Source organism: Colobus angolensis, unplaced genomic scaffold, assembly GCF_000951035.1.
Source record: "Colobus angolensis palliatus isolate OR3802 unplaced genomic scaffold, Cang.pa_1.0 Scaffold292, whole genome shotgun sequence".
Taxonomy (NCBI): Eukaryota; Metazoa; Chordata; class Mammalia; order Primates; family Cercopithecidae; genus Colobus; species Colobus angolensis.
Window position 1 is genome coordinate 186,985 of NW_012116177.1, and position 16,416 is coordinate 203,400.

Consider the following 16,416-nt stretch of genomic DNA (forward strand, 5'->3'; position numbering starts at 1 on the left):
CAGGTGTTGTGTGTCTCAGTTCCCCTGGTTAGGAAAAGGGATTCCCTTCCCCCTTGCGCTTCCCAGGTGAGGCAATGCCTCGTCCTGCTTCAGCTATCGCTGGTCGGGCTGCAACAGCTGAGCAGCACCGATTGTCCGGCACTCACCAGCGAGATGACCCCAGTACCTCAGTTCAAAATGCAGAAATCACCGGTCTTCTGTGTCCTTCGCGCTGGGAGTTGGAGACTGGAGCTGTTCCTATGTGAGTACTTACATTTTCATGCTATTCTCTGCACTTACAATTTTTAACATTTCTCAAAACAAAGAAGATTTAAAAACACAGATAAAGGGAAAATAATAATAGTGATAAGAAAATACAGGATTTAAGAGCATTGGTGCTTTTATGAGATGATAAATGTAATTACTAATTCCTATAAAGCAGTGAAAGCAAATTTGTTCAAGCATCTTGAAATATCCTGTATAACTGATTAAAGTACTTTATCAATATGTACACATAATTTCAAAAACTAATGATGAAGAGTAAGGGCTAATATTATAATTCTTATTTTGATTCAATAATTCAATACTGCTAAATAACTTAGTAATATAATTATAGAAAGTGAACTATGAAAATTTACAGAAAATGAAATACTGTTTTAACTAAAATTGTTCTTTAAAAGATAGTTAAATAATGGTATGATATATATATTTTAGATGTATGTGCCTCTGAATTTTTGAGAGTATTAGAAAAATTAATATAGCTGAGGTGCCTCCATTTTAACCACATATATTAAAATAGTCTTAAAATAATCTGAAACATTTATCCTATTAACCTGATCTTTTTTGTGGTTCTTCCTAACCACATTATCTATTTAACATTTAAAATGCTCAGTCTAAGAGACAGGTAATTTATTTTGGAATATTTATTTGCTGTGATTAAAACGTTTTGTAGTACAACATTCTAGGTTCAAAAAACATTCTATTATGAAAGGTATCTTGTTTAAAATTCAACATGGTGACATTTTTAGCTTAAAATATATTAGCTTACTGCAATACTGGTTGAAATACCTTGGGGTCACATGTCCTAGGCAAGACTTAGTTATACTAGTTTAATTCACATGTGTGGAGATACTTGTCACTTGGATTTGTATGTCCCAGTTGAAATTGACTTGTGACTGGAATGGCAAGGAGATATCATAATTAAAAATGCCTTCTGGAAGAACTGTGTTGAGCAAACTGCTCCAGATAAACAACTTCTGTAGAGCTGCAGGTCAGCTTTGACACATTTGGTATCTTTCAGATGTGGAACTCTTTACTGTGTTTACAACAGGAGTTGCATCACGAAAATGCAATGTTACCAAATTTGCTCATAAGAGCACCAATTTAATAACTATTCACCATAGAGATCTCAAGGGTTTCTGGTAATTATACTGAAATATTAAACAGTTTAGTCTTCATTTAGTCTGAATTAGAAATGAAGTTAGGGAGCTTTAGAATATTTGACCAATAAGAGAGCCACTAGTGACCAAATACACTAAAAAATTAAAACTAAATCATTACAGACAACTAACTCACCAATAAACAAGCATTTACTAAAACAGGAAGCAAAGGAGAAAGGAAAGGAGGCAAGCCCACATGAGAGAGTGGGAGGATGGGTGGACAGGCCAAGGGAAATCTCCCTTTGCTCCTGCCGCCTCCAACTTAAGAATGTCTAGAGCAAAGCTCTTGATATTTTTCCCTCTTAAAATTCAATACCCAGCAGCACTATTCATAACAGCCGAAAACAGAAAACAACCCAAATGTACAGCTGATGAATAATAAACAAAATGTGGCATATCTACATGACGGAATATTATTTGGAAATAAAAAAGAAGTACCAATACATGCCACAACATGGAGGAACCTTGAAAATTTCATGCAAAGCGAAAAATGCCAGACACAAAAGACCACAAATTGTAATATCATTTATTAGAAATGTTGAAAATAGGCAAATCCATAGATACAGATAGAATAGTGTGGTTCTCTGAGGATAGGGAAAAGGAAAAAAGGGGGAGGATTTTTTTTTGGAATGATATTTCAAAATTAAGTAGTGGTGATGGTTGCACAACTCTGAATATACTTAAGAACACTGAATTGTAAACTTCAAAAGTATGAATTTTATGGTATGTGAAATGTATCTCAATAAAATAGTCACTTTATAAAAAGCATGCTCAGGTTTTGCCTGGTGAGTGCACTGAAGGTCAAAGGGACAGAACTTTCTCAAACATTCTCCTAAGTGGTGTATTAAATAAGTAATAAACTTTTAAAGCACAAACATTCAATCTATTCACAGATTCTTCATGTTTTAAAGAATATATTATTTGAAGAGGTTGATTTCTCAATGACTTAAAAATATTCACAGAAGAAAAGATTTGAACCACAAAAAGGCCTTTTATGCTGCTGCCAGCCCTAAAATATTTTTAGAATTTTTAGTAATATCAATTCAAACCTGATGACCCGATCAAGTGTAAAAAATAAAAAGTCTGAATGGCAGTGGGAAATCAAATCTTTTCATTAAAAAAATAACAGTTCTTTTCTTAAGTGGTAGTAAGAACACTATTTGTCAAAACTGTATGACCTTTTTGAAATCATAAAGAATTCTATTTTAGCAGGGCTTTAAACTAACCGAAAAAGGGAAGATAATCTTAGGAAGACTGTGAAGTTATTTAACTTCAACACAGCTACCATCTTCCTAATACCAGCAGCAGCCAGCCAAAGAATGAACAATGTGAAGGGACCAACTGCTTCTGAACGGGATAATCAAATTTCAAAATCATTCGCAAAAAGCAAAAATGAAAATCTAAACTGTTATTTACTGCCAAAAGTTGCCATTAATATTTTCTACAATTATTAAAAGGCCCAATTTTTAAATATATATTTTTTATTTCAATACAAATCAAAAGTTAGGGCTTTGTTTTAGTAAGGAGACAAACTACGATTTGTAAAATCAAATATTTGGAACCAATTTATGATGTACAAAGAAATAAACTTTCTCTTTCACCATTTACAATTTATTGAGAAGTAAATAAAAAACAAAAAAGAGATAACCAAGATGAGTTTCTGGGAAACAGTAACATTCCAAGTCTGTTGTCAAGAATAGTTACAGTTTTAAAAATCTTTACTATAAAATTTCAGGGATAGTTTCTAGAATTCTAAGATGATCATATTTTATTTATGAAATTTTCAATTCTAACTATATACTTTTAATCCTTCTAGTTTTTATTGTTTAAATTTTTTGTAGAGATATGGTCTCACAACGTTGGCCAGGCTAGTTTCAAACCCCTGGCCTCAACTGATCCTCCTGCTTTGGACTCCCAAAGTGCTAGGACTAAAGGCATGAGCCACTGTGCCCGGCCTATCCTTCCAGTTTCGCTACACAACAAGCTGAACCACTAGTGTAACTTCTCTGCTTGCATGAAATGTGAACACAGACCATACACTGTACACTGGAATGCTGAATTTATTTTGCAATATTTCTCCTGGCCGAATCTTTCACTAGTATGCACCTGCCATTGGAAGGCTGCACTAGTCTCTAACCTACTAAGTTAGCATCCCTAGGCTCCAAGCTATTTAGCACTTGGGAATTCCGCTGGCAAATGGAAACCATTAAATTTGATGTATGTGCTTGGCTGGGGAGCCAATGGGGCAAAGCTACCATCTGTGGGATTATGTCTGAACACCTCTAAGTCAGAATCGCTCCCAGGCAGAGCCACACAGCAGGGTCACAGCAGGGCTGTGGACCCTCGGTTGGCCTTGAATCACTGGTCCCCTGTCGTCCCCACCAGCAGGCTACTTGGACGTGCGCTGGGACCCTGGTGCGGAGAGCCCCTGGTCCTGGGAAACAGAGTGTGGCTGGAAAGGGGGCTGTCCACTTACCCATCATGCAACGCATGTTGGGAACCTGGCGCTAAACCATTTGGACAACCCGTTTCTGGGTTGGGTTTCGTATGTAGCAGAGCAGCTCCCTCACTGTGATCTATTGAAAGTCTGCCCTCGATACAATGGTTTGTAAAAAGAAGAAAACAGAAAATATAAAAATATAAGAAACAAACAAACAAAAAAAACATAAAAAAAAGTTGTTTAAAGAATATCCTGGCATACTAAAGCGGGACATTAGGAACAAGATAAAAAGTTACCTGTGGGGAATTACCTCAAAATTAAATTTAAATTTAATTTTTCAGAAAGTATTTTTTGAAGAGAAAGAAATATAGCAAACTTTTAAAAGTGGTTGCCTCTTTTTGGGGGGTTCATGAAAATGTTCCATATGTCAGTTGTGGTGGTGGTGGTCATCACACAACTGCATGCCAAAAGTGCTAGTAAAGGATTGTAAAACTACACTACAAAGGGTTACATTTTATGGTAAGTAAATCACACTTCAATAAAGTTGACTTAAAATGCATAGTAGTTATCTCTGAATGGTAGAATCATGAATTTTTCTCTTTATACTTTCCCGAACTTTACAACTTGTCTAAAAGGAACATCATTTAACTCCATAATCAATAAAATACAGAGTAAGAATACGGTCTTGTCTATACCCTTGCCTGCTCCAGTGTCCTTGGAGTGTAGGCATAAGGGGAAGTCCTAGGGGGAGTAGATGGGTACAGAATCCAAGTGGGCCCTGCAATGTGGGTTATTGGACCCTTTTACTCTCACTGTGTCCAGTGAAATCTCAACCCAACTAATGTGAAAATGATACCCCATCAATGATATTGCAGGGAATAAAAGAACAAGTTCCATGCTCATCAAAATTTGGATTTGAAGGATGTTGCTTAGCCTGTGGGAGACATGAGATTTAAAGGACATATTTCCCTCTGAGGATTCTGTGCCATGAGATTTCCTAAGACAAGCTGTACATACCCCAGCATCCCCTGGGAGTCATTTCTGTTGCTAAGATGTATACACTACGCACCTGCACAATGACAGGCAACACAGGCCATCTCACATCTCAGCACTCATTGCCATCCATGACTCTAAAAGGTTCTACAGACAGAAACAGTCACGGTAGGCTGCCTGGTTAGTGGACCTAAAATTGATTCATCTATCTACATATGCTAAGTATTATCCTGGAGCCAAGCTGTAGTGTCAGAATTGGCCCCCTGGAGAATTACTTTTAGTTAAGGTGCTATTCCATCCATTTATATTCCATTTAACAATGGAAGAAAGAGCCCTATGAGCTTGTTTTTGTAATTTACTAGAAAGAGACCACTGAGGACACTGCTTGCCTCATCATACAGCGGTATGTTAATGGGGACACACGGGAGAAACCACTTAAGCCTCAACCCCAGGAACGGTGTGGATCCTCCTGAGCAACTTAGTTTGTTTTTCTCTTACAGACACGTGAATTGTGGAATTCATTAGTGTTTCTGTCTTTAGCATGGCTATTAGGTCACTCAGAGCGAACGTGGCATAGAAGGTTACAACCTACGTTTTGTGTACTAGTATAACCTTGGCTTCACCTTATTTTTCTAAATTTTATCGTCTTTTTGCCCGCATTTCCTTTTAGTTTTTGTATTTTGAAAGGTGTTTCAAGTACTTTTGGATGAGGTGAAATACTGAATGCATAAGCAACGATAGCATACTCAGAACAAATGCAGAAAAGCTTTTTCTTCCCTATTAACTGGTTCCTTTCAATGAGGTGAAATATAACTATACTCTACTCAATATAAATGCAGACAAACCATAACTTCTTTATTAATTCATTCCAAAACCAAACTTCAATGAGGTGAAATATTAAATACACTGATAACATTATCTGCACAGATAACTTTAGTGTACCTGGTACAAATGAAGAAAGGCTACAATTGCTCTGTTAAATGAGGCCATAATGCATCTTCAGGGCTTTTCAAGGTTGCAGCGATTATTTCTGGTCTGATATATCATCTCTTGATACAGGCTTCATCAATTCCAGATGAAAGTTCATTATAATATATTGATAGTGCGAGTTTTATTAATTTTTTTAGAAGTAAACAAAACCAATGGAAAAGTAATCAGAAATGAGGTTTTTACCTTGTTGGGAAGACTACTACTTCTAAAGAGTCATTAATAGAAAAAGTAAGGAATTTTATCTTAAGATTTTAAAAATGTTCTCAAGAAGGCATACTGCAAATAAACTGCCAATGATTATTATGCAGTTCACCTTTTTGAGACACTTCCTGACAGGTGCAAATGTATGCCGAGGACTAGTTTCTACTTTTAAAATGGAAACATATTCTGGCATGGGTTAAAAATGAATCTTTGATGCTACAAGTGTGAGGAAACCAAAGTACTCACTATTAGAGCCACTCATTTGGGGAGGAGGATTCCACAGTTTATTTATCACAACATAAGCATAATTAAACAGGTATTAAACAGGACCTCACGCCACTGCTGCATCTTTCTTCACAGGGTGAGGCCAATAATGACAAAAACTTTGGATGGGTGAAAAGGGTGAAAACAAATCCTTTTTGTTTTCCTTTGAGTCATTACTGTCATCTTTGGACCAGGAAAAGTAAGAAAATCTTACAGATCACCTTACCAACTCTGCCACAGGATCCAAACACTATGAAAGGTAACTGGTGATCAAATCCCCCGTTTTGCTGATTAAACTCATTCCATGCAAAAACGAACTGAATCAAACAGAAGCTCGATGGCCCAAAGTAGCAATTCCACTTTTAATTGCTACTTTTTTAGCAAACTGGAAATGGCAGACGGGTCTGAGAGCTAATTTCTGTTCTTCTGTATCCCTTAGATTCTGGTTCCAAGACTGACAGTTGGCATGCACTGGAGATGCAAGGGGGATCTCTCAAGTGACACAATAAAAAAAACCTTGGCTCCCCTAATGGCAAAGCACCTTTACTTGATGTGCCTGAAGCATCCTGGACTTAAGGTTCATTATCCATTCAATGATCATTTGGCTGGGAGCCCACCTGCTGAGCACCAGGCTCTATGCCAAGGCCATGGGGTTGGAATGGGCCTTACTACCTGTTGAGCAGCTAACACGCATAGGGAAACAGTGATGGGAATTCAGATGAGGGAGGTGACTTTTCCTGAGAAACTTGAGAAAGGTTGTAAGGAAGGGTAAGCATTTAGTTGGGACATCAAAAATAGATGGGAATTCAACATGAGAAGAAAGTAGGGCAATCCAAGTGGATCAGTTACCATTCCAACCACAGCTCAGAGATCACTGAATGAAGAAACTCACCTTACTCATAACCTTTAAAATTTCATAATAGATTCCTATCTGGCTGCCTGGTCTCTTTATTCTGTTTTACACACTGCACTCTGAAAAAAGGAAAACTTCCAATAACCATCACCACCACCAATAACAACTTTCAGTAGGTCTCCTTTAAAGATCCAATAAAGTTCTTCACAATTAAATGCCGGCTTCACCTTTCCAATCTCATAAGGTCCTTTTAGGGCATATCCTAGACGCTGAGCCTCTTGGTGCTCCGGGACGACTGTAATGTGGGATCATATATGCCTCTGTGTACATTTTCCTCCTTTCCCTGGTCAATCCCACTCCCATTTCTGCATGACCCATTCATTCACCCGACATTCACTGGTCGTGCCACAGTCACATGCCAGGCACAAATGCCAGGCACTGAGAACCAGAGAGGAACCACAAAAAAGAGTCACTGACAGAAACTACTGCCCACAATATGTATTTTACTTAGAGATTTTTAACAAACATATGGAATTAGCCAGCTGAATGATATAACCTTAAAATTATTTAACATTTTAAAATTCACAAGTCCAGAACATAATCTAATAGCCATGCATATATCAACCACTCCTTCATTTAATAGTTGTTAACAATTTGTTATATTTGCTCCAGATGGCTCTTGAATAAAATGCTACAGATTCAGTGAAAGCCTAATTCCTAGTATTGTCCTCCTTTCTTCCTTTCTAGAGGTTCTACCATCTTAAATTGGTGTCATTCCAAAATATTTTATACTTTTACTCCAAATGCATACACTGAAAAAAAACCAAGTACTGTTTAATTATTATGCAGTATTGCTATATATGTATATTTTAAATTGCTCATAGATTATTCCTCCTATAGTTATTCATCTGCAACTTCCAGCTTTTCAAGTCTGTTTTGCAAACATGTCCATGTTGATACATGTAGATCCAGTTATTTCATTTTAACTGCTCTAGAGTTTCATTTTAACTGCTTTAGAGTGTACCTATTAAGAGTTTATTTTCCATTTCCATCCTGAGGAATAAGTATACTCTTTGTAATTTTTTACTTTTGCAAATGATGCTGCAATGAGCATCCTTTGTATTTTACTGTGCACACCTGTCAGACTTCCCCCAGTGGTATCCAGTTCTTGGAGTGTGAAACTCTATTCTTTTGCTCACTGATTCACTCATGGTCAAGTTTATGGTATGTATTTCAATGCATTTTTTTTTCCCAAAATCAGAACTAATTCAGAAATACATGATGAACAAAGCACAGTGTGAAACTGTCCTTCTTACCCTCTTCAATACATCTTTTCTTATTTTTGTACACTCAGGTGCTATAATCTCTCATCTGGATTCCTTAGCTCTAGTGAAGGTATTTGTGTGTGTGAATGGTTGTTCAAATTGATGTTTCTGTGAGAGGATGAGCACTGACAAGTCCTATTCTGTCATCTTGCTGATGTCACTCATAAATTTGTGTTTTATACTATCTCACTGTGAGCTCATCTTTAGTGGTGTCATTTTCTCAGCTGGGGACTCCTGAGCAATGTGGATAGTTACGTTTGGGCTCCAAACCCACATATGGTAGAAGCCTGGGGTTTGCTAATCGTGGGGTCCTTTAAAGGACATGGCTTAGTACAGTGATCTTAGGTTCAAACATACCATCTTGAGCTCACACAAGATTTCATTCTTCAGCTCCTATATGGGTATAAAACCCACCTCTAGTGCTTACTTTGAGGTTTGACAACTGTTTTCACATCTCCTACAGAGGTAGCTCAAGCTTCTGGCTCTGGCTTTCAGTGCTCTTTCTAGTTTCAATATCTGGGGATTTTTCCTCCTCTTGTGCCATTTCCTCTAGGTATTGGTCTTTATTATCGATATACAAAGTATTACTAGGAGTTTATCAAGAGAATTTCTATTTTAATTTAGTTAGTAATATTGCCAGAAGAAGAAGTACTAACAGAATTCTGTTAAATGTTGAATCACTTTTCCATTAAAATATAATTCTGGTTAGAAAAACAAAACCAGTTGGTGCATACCTTTTAGAAATATATAATACCGTATTATTGAGTTTGTGAATTGTTCTTTTTGGTGCTAAAGATATGGATAATTTCTAAAAAATATTATAGAGAATTAAAGCTAACTTTTGTTTTCAGTTTTAACTTCCTGAAATAATTATTATTGTTAATAATTATTAATAAATTGTTAATTCCTTAACAAATTATTTCGCTGGGTATTGCAAAGTCTGAGTTAGAAATTTCTAATTTATTATTTTATACTTTATATAATTCTCTTCCTATAAAAACCTTCCTGGATATTTATAAAATAATTACATAATCTTATATTTGTTTTGTAAAGGTTTTGGTGACCTTTATTTATATGCTTTATGCCTTACCAAACATATCAATATACCCAACTGTTAAGAGAGATGAACAATTCATACGACTATAACTTACCAGCCCAATAGTTTAATGTTCATACCAACAATCAGTTAGAAACAACAGACAGCATTCTATTCACTAAGAAGTTTTTTTGCCCATGAGTAACACAAGATACTGAAAAGCAGAATAATTATGAGGTTAGAAATGACTGAGAGAAGTTATTGCAGGCATGTCTACCTAAGCATAAGCAGATCAAATTTAAAACTGCAAACAATGAAAGCATTTTACAGTAGGCTTTATAGAAATATGTAATTATTAAGAAAGAAATCTATAGGTAGGATAAGCAGTGATTTAACTATTTGGAACATGTAGTAATTTTTACAAGAATGATGCTTTTAAATAGCATGAGAGGTATTTAAATAAAAAATAACAATCATGACTATGTTTTTATAGTAATGCACTCATTTTGTATTTACTATATGTGAGTACAGTAAATTATTCTTTATAGTAATTAGTTTGTGTGGTAGTTTCATAGAGGTCTAGAAAAACCCAAAGTAAACTGGAGACATTTTTAAAAGTTAATGCAATCTTATTTAGAAATATTTCTTAGTTTTAAAAAAATCAATACCAGGTGTTCAAAGCACCAGCCAATTAGCTTTACCAAATAATTAGCAATCAATCACAACAACATCCATTAACTGTGTGGACATATGAGGAATCTGAAGGCAGCACAGTAGCTTTTGCTACAGAAGCTTGCCAATGCTATAGAAAACATTTTAAGCACAGGACTGAGGGATAGTTGATACAGCAAGAGGCTTCTCAAAATTAGAATAAATGGACATTTTTGGTTTCAAATTATGGAAGGCAAGTTAACAGTAACAACACTAACAGAATCATATGCTGCATACAGAACAACTTAATAAGGCATGTAACTTGAGTGTGCATAAAGATGGAGCCATTGGCCCTGTACCTGGTGCTGGCGATGCTTGGTGATTCTGCTCCAAGCCTACATCTTTCTAGCTGACTGGCAACAATCTGCCTTTCCACTTCCAGTTCTCGGGTGAGTCGCTGAAACTGAAGCTCCTGTGATTCAAGGAAATAAAAGGCATATAAGGCTCCGAAGTATGCTGCTAAGGAAGATATATGAAGTAATGTATGTCACAGGAAACACAGGAACGTACCCATAACATACAGCTATGGTGTGGCTTTGTGAAATGCCATTTGTGGATGAAATAAATGACCTATTGATTCCTAGCTTTTTCAAATCTAAAGGCAATAGAATATCAGCCTTTGTTTGGCATAGAAAACATGTAGATCTTTATTTGCCTTTTCTGATTTTGGTTCTAACTGAGGTCTTTAAACAGTACTTGTGCTATAGAGCCTTATTAAAGTTAAGGCTTCCAGAGACCTTACTTAATGTATCTACATCAGAGGCACAGCAAACAATGGCTAGTTTTTATATTTCCCATACTATATGTCAGCATAGTTTAAAAAAATGTAAATCCCCATGATCAGAATCACTTTACCATGTTTGATATATAGTCTTTTAATTAATTAAAAAAATGATTCCAATGCCACAGAAAAAGTCTTGCTATATTTATCTATAATACAACCAACAAAAATTTGCTGTGTCCAAAAGCAATCATATGCCACCGTGCAAAGGGAGAGAAGGAACACAAGAAATGAAAAAGACTAAGCCATAACATGGAATTTAAAATATATTCAAAAGCTGGAAGAGTGTCTACAGAAATTATATTCTTCAATCTACATTGCAAAGTGAAGGCAAACAAGTTCTATGAAAGGAGAGGATGTTTTAACTTTATTTGTATTTCTCTCATTGTTAGCTTGATGGGATTTTAATAATCAGAAAACATGTCATGTTATAAAATATCTAAAGATCAAGTATATTCCAAAGGTTTTAAGCCACAAATAGCATCTCAAGCTCCCCTGTGCCATACTGTCTCCTCACAAGTCTACTCAAAGCAAATGCTGAACTGTAAGTAGTTTAATTTGATGACTGCTAGTTCAAAATACCAGACATATGAGTATTAAATCTAGAAACTATTCAGAAATAAAATGACCTAAAATATTATTTATGATTATATGTATACGTTTGCCATTAAAAATTTTAATTGAAAAGTACATGAACTCCCTGTGAAATCAGGCAAACATGTAATTGCTTGACAGCACTGGCTCTGCAAATTCCACAAGCTATTCTTAGAATAATTTTTAAGAAACAGTCCCTAAACTCCTTACCACCTTCTGATACTGCGAATCCTTTCCTAATGATCCCAGTTGGTGTGGGCGTATTGGACAGGGCCTAGATGAATAATAGCTGGCTCAATAATGCTGTACAATATGATCATAATCGGTAAGTGGGACAATGCTTGCCTCTGCCTAACAATTCTTAGGCTCTTAATAAATGTTCAGTAACAAAAGACTAGATAGACATAAATTGTTCAGAATTCAGTACAAGGCTAAGATCCAATTTGAAAATACTATTATACTTAACTCACACTTACTCTTTCTTTGCTCTGTAACAGTATCTTTTTTTTTTTTTTTTGTGATAGACTTCCACTCGTTCACTTCTTTTACTCACTTGTTATTATATGCATCTTTTCCCACAAGACTGCCTAGTTCTATCAAGCTGGGCCAGGAAAGGACTACTTGGGAATCCCAAAATGTTCCCCAAGCCATCACATTACCTTCGTCCTCTGAGTTCAGTGGCTACTAGGGATTGGGGGCTGGAGTATTGTCCTCATTTTGGGATGGCCAAAAGTTACCGTATCAGGTATAGTATGAAGATACATTGCAAATAAGAACAAAGAAAAAAAATTCCATTCATAGAAAAAAATTCTACTGTACAGGAATGAATTTTTATCATGTCTGTGGCTGCCTATGACCTTGTAAACAACCTTTCAAGGAAATGGTTGGGGAAGTTCCTCTTGAAGGCAGAAGTTGGAATTTCCCATATTTCCTTCCCTCAAAAGCACAGACAGGTGACTTTGGCTCTGCCAAGAAGGTACACTCATGCCAGACTGTGATGCAGGTGCTGACAGAGACTCTGACTCCAGTAAAGAGGACACTCATTTTCTCTATTGCCTTCTTGCTGTGCTTCCTGCATTAGTTCTCAAGGTCAAGTTCCTGACATAGAAACAACCTCCATACACAACTCTGTGTTTGGTGGCTATAACAATAGTTTCTTTATCTGATCAACTTTGTGGCACAAATTTGGACACCGTTCCTGGAATCTTAGTCTCAAGTCTTGTTCTCCTGTACTTGTAACAAGTGTAGGAATTCACTAATAATCCCTTAATGAATTACTTTTCTGTTTAATTAGCCATGTCAGTGTCTGTATCTTACAACCAGAAATTTTGATCGACGCACCCATAGAAACAATTCACAGTTGTTGAGTTGCTAGGCAAGCCTATACACACATTATGTAGCTATACATTTTATTTAAAAGTAGGGCAATTCCTTTAACATTCTTATGGACTGAGTTAAGTCCACATTATATCCCTACTGGCGCAGAGCCCATAATATTGAACATCACTTTTATCGAAACCATTCAACCTATTATGTGCCCACAACTTCTCACAAGTAGGACTTCATCAAAGTGCCAAAAGCAGACTATCAAGAAGCTATAAAGTATTGAATCTGTAAAAGTTTCTTAACACCTGTGAATGTTTACAAACAAAAAATATGCTTCCTTGCAAAATTATTACTATTATTCTTATGGAATACAAGTTGAACACACACACATGTGAATGGCACCAAGATGTATGAGTGGGATATCAATATTTGACAATTCAGTCTCTACTGGCTTCTTAGACTGTCTGATGAGGAGGAGGACAGCATTATGCAGTCATATGAAAACACATCTAATAATTTCCAAAATAACACTCATTAAGATGATGATGCAGAGACATCATCTATGAAGTTAAATTCTTGTATTTTATCCTCTAAACAAAAAATGTGAAGACTGGTTCTTAAATCAGTATCCCAAACTGGGAATCTAAATTATAGGGCAAGCTTATATTTGTTCTTTCGTGAGAAGACAAAAGTTAATGTTAAAAGCATTTGTCAGTGATTTAGTGTATGAAAATTTCCTCGTAGAGCCTAGCAAACAAAACCACACACGACTTTAGAAAGTCAAGGCTACTAATATGCTTTAAAAATGGAATCTGTTCACATGTGTTACAAAGCTTGTCTTTTATATTTACTTCCTTCCTCAAAATAAGAATACTGGTAAATATTCTTTGAGAGAGAGTTAAGGGAATAGACAAAAATAAAGCAGCACTTTCAGATGAGCCATATTTGGTAGGCAGAGCTACACTGCCAATGGAAGCCCAGGGAAGAGTTGGCTGCCCCATCTGCCAGCAGGTGGCCTGTGGTCATCAGCTCCTTCAGGGGTGTCTTGGCTGCAGAGAGCCAATTGCATTCAGGCACTGATCAAGGTAAGCAAATAAAGACCAGTCCCAGATTTGCTCCCTTTGGCCTTGGCCAAGGCTTTGTCAGCCTGATTTGGAATTCTCCCTTGCCTAATCCTGCTTTCGCTTCCCCTCTCCTCCACAGGTGTTGATCCCTGACAAATATTCTGCATGTAAAATTCCATGTCAGTGAGAACCCAACCTGAAACAGTCTTTTTTTTTTTTGCCTTCCATTTCTATAATGATAGATTTCTCTCTCCCAATTTAAGAATATTGTGAGACACTTCAAAAATACAGAAAATTACAGACAATAACACAATAAACTTCTGTGAATCTGACCAAGCTATAGCAAACTTTAATATTTTGCTACATTTGCATCAGATGTCTTGTGAAGTAAAATATTACAATTTTATTTTAAAATACAATGAAATCCCTGGGTTTCTCTTTCCTACATCCCATTCTTCTCTTTTCTTCCCTCCCTAGAAGGAATCATTACCCTAAAGTTGGTGCTTAATATTCACATGAGTATTTTATATTACTACTACACATTTACATATTTACAGAGCCATAAATGGCAACAGATATAGCATTGTTTTATATGTGCACACAATTTATGCCATTGGTATGTTGTACAGGTTTTGCAGATTGCTTTTACTGCAACATGATTTTGAGATTTATTAACATCAATACATGTAGATCTAGCTAATCTATTTTCAGTTCTCAATAGTATTCCATTGCATAGCTATCAATGTCTTTATGTTCTCATCATGAACCTGGGGTTGTTCCCAATTTTATGTAATCATAAACATTCTGTAAAATAATCTTTCTTGTATAAACCATCTTGTGCACCTGAATCATACTTCTCCAGAGTAAAGAGACCTAGAAGTGGAATTGCTTGGTCAAAAGATACACACATCTTCAGTTTTGCTTGATAATGATTGTCAGGTTACTTTTCAAAGTAGTAGTACTAATTTACATTCCAGCCAGTAATAAATGAGAGTTTCAGCTTCTCCACATTCTTACTGACATCAATTGGTATTCTGGGCCTTAAATTTCTCTTTTCTTTGGTCGTCTGATAGGCATATAATGCTATTTTGCTTGTGTTTTATTTTGTATTTCCCTGATAACAAACACCTTTTTCCTATGTTTATTGACCAATTTAAGTTTCTGAATCTCATAGGTATCATAACTATCAGGGAAAATGTCTTCCTCCTGCCAGCACCCAGGCCTGTCCTCTTCTGTGGGACAGATTTCTTATCAGTTTTAGCCAATGTTGTAGTTTTGGCAAGTTCTAGCTTTGGGCAAAGGATCTAATTTGAACCTTCATCTTAGGCCTCCTCAAATGCCTTTGGCATGGAGCTGTCAAATGGCATGCTCAAGATCACCTAGATTTGCCAGATATCTTCAGGGTAAAAGCCAGGTTTACTGCTTAGGATTCTCATTTGCATTTTGCTTTTAGTTTTTGTGAACTATTTCTTTTCTTTCTAGCTTAGCCTTGCTTTAAAAAAAAATCCAATATTTTATTGAGTATGTTTAGTTTCTTTCAGGGGAAAGACTGGTTAGAATACTGAATCTACAGTATAGCTTTTTCATATTTTCTGTTAATTTCTTCAAGCTGTAGTCAGGGAGAATTTCTCAGCACTGCCTTCAATTCACTATTTCTCTATGTGTCCTGTTTATGGTTTATCTCATCTACTTAACTTTTTTTTCCAAAGACAGCATTTTCCATTTCTGAGACTTATTAGTTCTTTTTCATGTCTGTTCCTGCATGGTCATTGGGTGTGAAATCTCTATCTTTCTTCTTTTGTTTTCCCTTCTTGTTTAGGTTGACTTTTACTTCAACTCCCAAGTTACTCAGTTCTAAATAAGGCTTTAAAATTGTTGATTACTGTGTTTCTTTCAAATAGAAATACTAGGATACTGCACATCTAGTCACAAGGGTATCGTCTTCCTTCTGGTTTTCAGAAACCCCAGGTAGCTTTCAGAATTAGGTCTCTGCACTCCCGCTCCTTTGATAAGCAGGAAGAGCTCCACTCTTGTTCAAGGCTCAGTCCCTTGAACCATTTTCACTTAACACTGAAAGCAGGTCATACTTCATCCTCCTGTGGCCTCCTAGTCTCTTACCCTCATTAAGTTCTCACTGATGGCCATAGTGACATATCTCCTGACCCTTTCCAACTGTGCCCTGTGGAAGCCTCATTCCAGTTTACAAACTCTCTATTTACAAACTCTTTATCTTTTAATCAGAATGTTCTCCACCTCTGAGTTACTAAGAATACGCTCCCCTTCCAGGCTTTAATTGAAATGTAGTTCTTCCTTGAAAATACTGCATTTTCCTACAACCCTCTCTGGTGAAGACTATGAATTCTTCCACACCCCAAACCCGAGGTGCCTGGAAGAGGGGAGAGGAGAGATGGTGTGCTCCT

At 36.4% G+C, this 16,416-nt stretch overlaps 1 protein-coding gene across 4 annotated transcripts in view; it reads right to left on the bottom strand.

The window, feature by feature from the left end:
• Nucleotides 1-16,416, bottom strand: part of PKP4 (plakophilin 4) — a 243,014-nt gene that overhangs the window by 99,688 nt on the left and 126,910 nt on the right. For all 4 annotated transcript variants that reach the window (XM_011949180.1, XM_011949182.1, XM_011949179.1 and 1 more), the window contains one exon: nucleotides 10,531-10,643. In XM_011949180.1, the coding sequence (XP_011804570.1) occupies nucleotides 10,531-10,643 (113 nt within the window). The remainder of the gene's footprint in view (nucleotides 1-10,530; nucleotides 10,644-16,416) is intronic.